This window comes from Aquarana catesbeiana, linkage group LG05, assembly GCF_042186555.1.
Source record: "Aquarana catesbeiana isolate 2022-GZ linkage group LG05, ASM4218655v1, whole genome shotgun sequence".
NCBI lineage: Eukaryota > Metazoa > Chordata > Amphibia > Anura > Ranidae > Aquarana > Aquarana catesbeiana.
This window is the reverse complement of record NC_133328.1, coordinates 634,293,924-634,301,456: the sequence shown is the minus strand read 5'-3', so window position 1 is coordinate 634,301,456 and position 7,533 is coordinate 634,293,924. Positions and strand designations below refer to the sequence as shown.

General features: G+C 39.1%; 1 protein-coding gene across 1 annotated transcript; it reads right to left on the bottom strand.

The window, feature by feature from the left end:
• Positions 1–1,171: 1,171 nt before the first annotated feature.
• Positions 1,172–4,131, bottom strand: LOC141146110 (forkhead activin signal transducer 3-like). The gene is made up of 3 exons (XM_073632864.1): positions 3,826–4,131; positions 2,177–2,281; positions 1,172–1,951 (listed from the first exon to the last, which is right to left on the bottom strand). Exons 1-3 carry the CDS (start codon positions 4,129–4,131, stop codon positions 1,172–1,174), a joined length of 1,191 nt encoding a protein of 396 aa, XP_073488965.1.
• Positions 4,132–7,533: the final 3,402 nt, after the last annotated feature.

Below are 7,533 nucleotides of genomic sequence, written 5' to 3'. Positions count from 1 at the left end.
TGGGAAGGTATAGAGCAGGTTGGGGAGGTATAGGGCAGGTTGGGGAGGTATAGGGCAGTTTGCAGGAACTTACAGCATAGCTGCAGAGATAAAGACACTTGATGCTGCTGTGTCTTCGCCTCTTCTCCTCCTTCAGCCGCGAGAGTGAATAAGGGTGTGGGAGGAGATATTGAAGATCCCCGAGGGTTAGCTTCACTGACTGGGGAGTGTTATAGGCAGCCTCCCTCGCACGGCTACATGTCCCGCTCTCACCACACCGCTGCAGCTCTCAAAGTGCATACAATATAGTGCACTGTGTAGTGGCGGCCCCGGTGTCACCTTTCTGGCAGGTGTCACCCAGTGCAGGCTGCACCCCACCTTGCCCCCCCATCGTGATGCCACTGCTTCTATTATCACTAGACGTGAGCCGAGGAATTCCGAATACAACCAATACACCCACAGGAATCTTTATAAAGATGGAAATTGTTATTTCATTACAAATCTCATATATAAAACATTTGTGTTTTGATGCCTTCTGTCACATTCTCCATAACATAAAATAAATTAAAAATGGTGCCGGGATGGTGGGAAGTTGGGAACCCTTTATAATGGGGACAGCAAGTGTGTAAAATCGGGAGATACAAGACCCTGTCAGGGCAATTAATTCACCAGCATTAGACAAATACTGAAATGTCACTTTTGGGTGGACTGACCCTTTAAGATCTATACTATACAGTTGATATATACATTTTTCAGACTATTTTACTAGTTCTAATCTTGATACCCATGTAGACAATTACAACATTGATGCCAAATTTCAGTAAAACAAAAATTCAAATTTATTTCAAGTGAATATAATCAGACAAGATACAAAATGATTGTCATATATACATGTGATCCAATTCCAATGCCTTTGGACTGTATGTCTTGGTTGGTGCCACCTCCGCTGGGCCATATGCCGAGTTGAGTGCCAACCAGTGTTAATTTTTAATCTTTGTCTTTTGACTAAAATGCCATTTCAGTTTTAGTTGTATTTTAGCCATCTGAACTGTTTTAGTCAATTAAAATAGTGTTATTTTAGTCGACTAATTTACCACTGGTGCCAATGTCATCAGGTAAGCCTTCAAGTGCAGCTAGTCCTTGGGACAAAAGTGAACGGCCCAAAACCAGCCTTGACTCAACATCTGGCCAATCAGTAACCGTTGGGTCCGTACTCTGGGTACACCCCGACCTGAGATAAATGTTCCCCATATGTGCAACCCTGAGTTAAATGCTGCCCGTAAGCACCACCCTGAGATAAATGCTGCCCGTAAGCACCACCCTGAGATAAATGCTGCCCGTAAGCCCCACCTTGAGATAACTGCTGCCCATACATGTTTTGAGGTGACATGTAGCTCCCAGGTGAGGGATATATGGGGACATTAAATATTGCTGTATTGGGAGGGAAATCTGACAGGGAATTCCTGGCTTCAGAGGGTCTAGGCTGGGGAGACATTTGAGGTATCACATTGGGAGGGTAGACATCCCTCCGCTCCGCACAGGTGGAGCTTGAGTATGTGGAAGGCATGTAATTACGTAGAGAGAGTGCGAAGTTGGGGTAAAGCTGCAGAGGGTGTATGCTAGGAGGGGCCACCACATTGGGGGCCACACATGTTGTGTATGATGTTGGAAGGTTCCATAAGATATCTGGGTAAGTTGAGGCGGGATGTACACTAGGGGGCTGGGTTGGTCCTGAGGACTGAGCCTCTGCTTCTGCTCTGACCGCAGTATTTTCTATTGGAGGATGAGGGTTATGAAAAGTGGAAGGTCTGTAGGGATGTCCATCCAGGATATAAGGAGCCAGGTCATGAGGGTAGGCTTCCTGGCGGGTGACCACCGTGTTCTGCAGCTTCATGGCTGCGGCAGGAATCTGGCTCACATTCACTATCCAGTAGTTGCCTTTACCATTCGGCTTCAGCGGATCTTTCAGGATCTGCAAAAGAGGGAGAAGACGTTAGAGGCGTAAGCCAGCACAGCAGATTCACACAAATCTATTACAGGTCAGGGTAACAAAACCCTGTGACCTATTTACAATGATCAGAAAAGTCTTTTCTCAGAATCTGCACCTATTTTTTTTTTTTTTTTACTTGGCTGCAGTATGTAGAGAACCTTAAGAGCCCATCACCGCCATCACATCCTAGGAGCAACAAGTCCTTACCTTTTGGAAGCAATCATTGGAGGAGAGGTTATGTCGAACAGAGTCCCTCCAGCCCTGATAATCCCCCTTGAAGAAAGGGAAGAGGATGCTGATCTCATGTTCGATCTGCCAATAATAAAAAGTATAGTTGTAAGTGAATGAACATGACCGTAAACCAAGATAAATAATACCTCTTACATTATATAAGTATAACCAGGAGACCTGTACTGAGATACTTAGGAGGACATCACTGTAGACCTCCTGTCCATTTGTGGTACAAGGCTTCCTAAATTAAGCATGTAGAAAGTGATGTCAGGGTATAGACAGAACACTTTGTGCATGCTTGTATTGAATTGGGAAGGCAGCTAGCACTTTCTGAAGTCTGGTGTTGGGAGCCAAATGTATGTATGTATGGGAGAAAGGGACATCAATGTCCTGGGGGGATTTTTGGGTTGCAATTGAGATCCCAGCACAAAACTTGGAAGGAAAAGATGACCTGAAGGCAAAACTTTTTTTGGACATTGTGGATGGAGTGGAGATTTATTTATTTTTTTTGTGTCCCCCATTGAGGAAATTTCTCTTTTCCCTTTCCTTCAAGTAAGATGAAACCTCCCCAAAGCGAGGCAAATCCCAAGTTAGACATTTGCCACAGGAACAATTGTCTTCATTAGAAGGCATCCCCTGTTTTGTTGACAGCCCAATATTTTGGCTTTTCCAATCACTTTCATACTTTGGGGGGTCTCAGGGTAAATCTCCCCAGCTGGGACACAGACAGCAATAAAGACTAAAATAAAATGCAAAAGCACCCCTCTCTATAAAATCATTCACTATTACAAAACGTATTTCCACAAAGCACGGACTAAGCCCAATCAGAGCAATAATAATGAAGGCCTTAGCTGCACTGTCCTTACATATATTATTCACATATGTTCAATTTATTATATTAATTGTATTATATGTATTCTCTAAACACAATATGAAAAAAGAAAATAAAAAAGGAAGTAAAAAATAAAGTAAAAATATTAAGAAAAAACTGTTTGAAAAAAAGCACACACAAATGAAATTACATGAACAAAAAATACAAACAATAAAAATTTAAATAAACAATCCTTTTTTTCTGAATGTTTGTGATTCTATTATTTTTTTCTTTATATTTTCTTTCCGTATTTTGGAAAAAAAGTTGGTGTAATTGAACACCTGTGAATGATATACCTAAGGACAGCATAAGGCTTATTGCTCCATACAAAAACAACAAAAATCTGACCCACTTCATAAAAAAAAAGAAAAAAAAAAGTTTTGGCTTTTTTTATTTATATAAAAAAATTTGGAGGAAATTAAAACTTTTTTTTTCTGTAATTCAGCCTGTAGTCATGAGAGTTTTATATGCTGCAAATATAACAGGCAGCCAGGGGCCTAAATTAAAAATAAAAAAATAACTACAAAAATAAAACATTGACAATTCACCCAACTTCTTGAACTTCTATTTTTGATAAATATTGGTATAATTTTTTCAGCCTTCATAGGCCTAACAGAAACAAATAATTTTGTGCCGAAAATAAAGAATATCCCTCTGACAAATCCTTTATCTGAGCTAGTCTCAGTGTCACCCCCTCCCTCTGCCCTTAGCTGCCCTAAAGCCCCAAGAAGCCCCATAATGGAAGGTTGGTTACCTGTTTCAGTTTGAGCTTCTTCTTGGGGGAAGCCTGGATGACCAGGGCGATCATGGCCAAGTAGGAGTAGGGTGGTTTGGCGTAGCGTTGATAATTCTTCTTCTTGCTCTTTTTGCTCTTTTTGCTCTTTTTGCTCTTTTTGCTCTTCTTACTCTTCTTGCTGAGCTGATCAGTGGTGTCGGGCTTTTTGGGGCCTCCGTTGGCCTCCCCAGGACAGCTCTCTACGTCGGCCAGGATCCTGTCTATGCTGTGTGGCTCAGGGACTTGGTTGTAGAGGGGGTCCCAGGAATGTTGTGGGCAATCCATGGCTTGTCAGGTGTGTTGTGTGTATAGGGGCAGCCAGGTATACATAGTGCTGGGATCCCCACCCTGGGCTTTATAATGTAAATGCACCTGTAACCATAAGAGGCGACACCTCCCTTACTGCAGAGGGCCCCTCACCATCCATTCGAATACATTTCCTGGAAGTTTCTGGGCTGAGATGTTGGGGGGCATTGTTATGTATATGTTGTGTTGACTATAAGCTGATGGAGCGTATATCATATGCTTATGAGGTGAATACGTTCATATACTAAAATGATCTCTTGTATATACAATTTTTTTTTACCTGTGGATATAGATTTGTGTGTATATATTTTTATATCACATGTATAACTTAGATTTTTTTTTACTAATTCAAAAATATAATTATTTTATCTTTAATTTTTCCTACATTTTGCATAAAATTTTAGACACATTTACCAATCTCAGAATGGCTTTTGTAAGGGTACATCGGGCATAAATAGCTTAATACTGCTTTTTATCCATCAGAACCACTCAAAGTGTCCAAACTTGAATTTGATGGTTTTATTATTCTAAATATTCTTACGACTTTCTTTTGGCTGTCAAAATAGTTTTATTTTATGTCTAATTTTTAAAATAATTTTATCCAGTTAACATTTACAAGTACATTGAATTTTAGAAGTTATTTTTATTTATTAAACTAACAATAACTTTGAAAGATATATTTGCTGAGGGATCTTATCTAAGGAGCACATACTGTGTTAAATTACAACTGCTTTTTTTTTAGCATAAATTTACATTTTTTTCTGTTTGTTTATTTCTTAATTGAAATCAGTGTTTTAAATTTGCTGCACATTGGTGTCCCTGTTATTCCAGATGGTTTTCAGCATTTTTTCCTTTAATAGTGGACATTTTCTAGGCATTCATTCTATTTAAGAAATTTGTAGAAGCAAATTGAAGGGGATTATATTTAACATAAAAAATATAAATACCTATATGATATTATATCTATACAAGTAGAACAATTTCGTTATGTTAAGATGACAGATCTGAGCAATTTGCAGGAAAAAATGTCTTTGATAAAAAACACACTCAGTAGGACTCCATATAACATGGGAGGTCTATAACTGATAATAGATTTTCAAACATGCATCTCAAAAATGCTTGGGGCAAACATAAATCTATACTAAAAAAAATAAAAATATAGATATACTGTAGATATAAATTAAAAAAGTGGGGAAGACTTGATGGAGCACTTTGTCTTTTTTTTCTGTCCTCACACTTCTTTGTGTCTGTGTGTGTCTAGATGTAATATTAAATGGGTAAAAACTACAAATACATATTAATTGATTATTATTAATTATTAATAATCAATTAATAATGATGAGTTAATGACTTATTAAATGTTGGTATAATGATTGATAGGGGTTAGTATTGAAACTGCTTTATTGCTCTTGCTGGTTGCAGAACTTTTTTAACTAGTTTGACACCCCAACAACGAAACTGCTATTTTAAATCTATGATAGACATGCTTTGAAATTATTTTTTTATACTGATGATAAATATGGTGGAAAAGGGACATGGAGCAGGGATGCAAATCTGGAGAATAAAATGCCCAGTAATGTTAAATACATTAGGGGAGATTTAGGCTGGGTTCACATATATGCGATTTGGATGCGCTTTACACCGCATCCAATATCCATGAGTCGGCGTCGCACTGATTTGAACAGAGTGATTGTTGGCAATAGGATGTGACTTGTCATGCGATTTGACCTGTCACTCTAATGTGAACAGGGGCTGACTGTTGACTGACTCGCTACCTCTTCTGAAAGTCTGTTCCAAGTCTTTCTAAGATTAGTGTAGAACTTTCTTTCATCTAGTTTTGAGGTCATGTTCCCGTGTTCCTAAACTTGGCTCCATATTGAAAATCCTGCCCTCCTGAACCTTATTCACCCCCTTTACGAGTTTGAAGGTTGTCATATCCATCCTTTCCCTTCTTTCCTCCAGACTGTAAGTTCCTGAAGTCTCTCCTGATATGTTTCATCCCTCAGACCTTTCACCATTTTGTTGTCCATCTCTAGATTCATTCTTTCTTATCAATATCTTCTTGCATGTGAGGTCTCCAGAACTGAACAAACCGAGTTTGACTTACTAAAGGCAAACCGGTGTTCACTTTGCAACTGATTTTTCCCTTAACTTAGTGAATGTGGTGAAATGCGCTTTACAAAGGAAACCCAACCAGGCAACGAAAATGTAAAAAAAAACCCCACATTGTTTTCTTGCATATGATTGAATGATGGAAGGCTGCAGAGCTTCACCTCATTTACTAAGCTAAGGTTTAATTCCCTTGTAAAGTGATCGGCCTATTTGGCTTTAGTAAACCAAACCCAGTAACTCTAACCAAAACGGCTTTTTAGTAAAAGGGGGAAAAAATGTACTCAAGCTGAATTAAAACCAGAGTATCAAAACTGTGTTTCATTTTTGGATGGAGTGGAAACGGGTTAGAACCAATGTCCATATTTGTTTCTGTCAATAATAGCAGATTTTCCAAAAAAGTAAGCATAAAAAGATAAAACTTTTTAAAACATTTTTGGATACTGTAGGAAATGGTTAAAATGTCTGCCATGTTTAGATTTCTGTTCACTTCCTATACTATAGACACAATAGGAAATGAGAGGAAATTTCTTCAGAGAAATGGAAATCTACTCTTAAACATGGAAGACCTCCCATGGAACTTTAGGCTGGGTTCACACCATTGCGATTTGGATGCAGGTCCCCCAATAATGGAGCACAACTCCTTCCATTAACACTAATGATGGGGCACATTTCCTTCCATTAACACCAACGTTGGGGCACAATTCCTCCCATTAGCACCAATGATGGGGCACAATTCTTTCTATTGACATCAAAGATAGAGCGCTGTTTACTCCCACTGGACACCAGAACATTTTCTGTTCTAAATGGCCCTAGTCCAACCCCCTTCTGTCTGAAGGACAGTAATCTGGCCCTTTGTTTGGAAAGTTTGGAGACCCCCTGTACTAGAGTGGTTGGAGACTGAAGTCATGCTATAGGAGACCATCAGAGACTAGGCAAATGTTACAAGAGACCACTGGACTTTACTACAGTTACGGAACCCTTTACAAATCAGTGCTCCCTGTACTGACTGCCGGGGGTAAGGGCTGCACTACAAGCATCGGAGGGCCACAGGTTGGACACCAGGGAGTTAGAAGAATCTTATAAAAAATGATATATAGAATGAGTGTCCAACACAGATCTGCCCCTACTCAACATTGCAACAATGTAAATGTCATCAAGTTAATGTAGGTGTATGGAGAGTAATGTTGGTTCCAATTATATAGTTTTTTTACTCAAAATTACGATACCAGCTGGGAAATACCATTGTCCAATATAGAATAATCAAAAAAA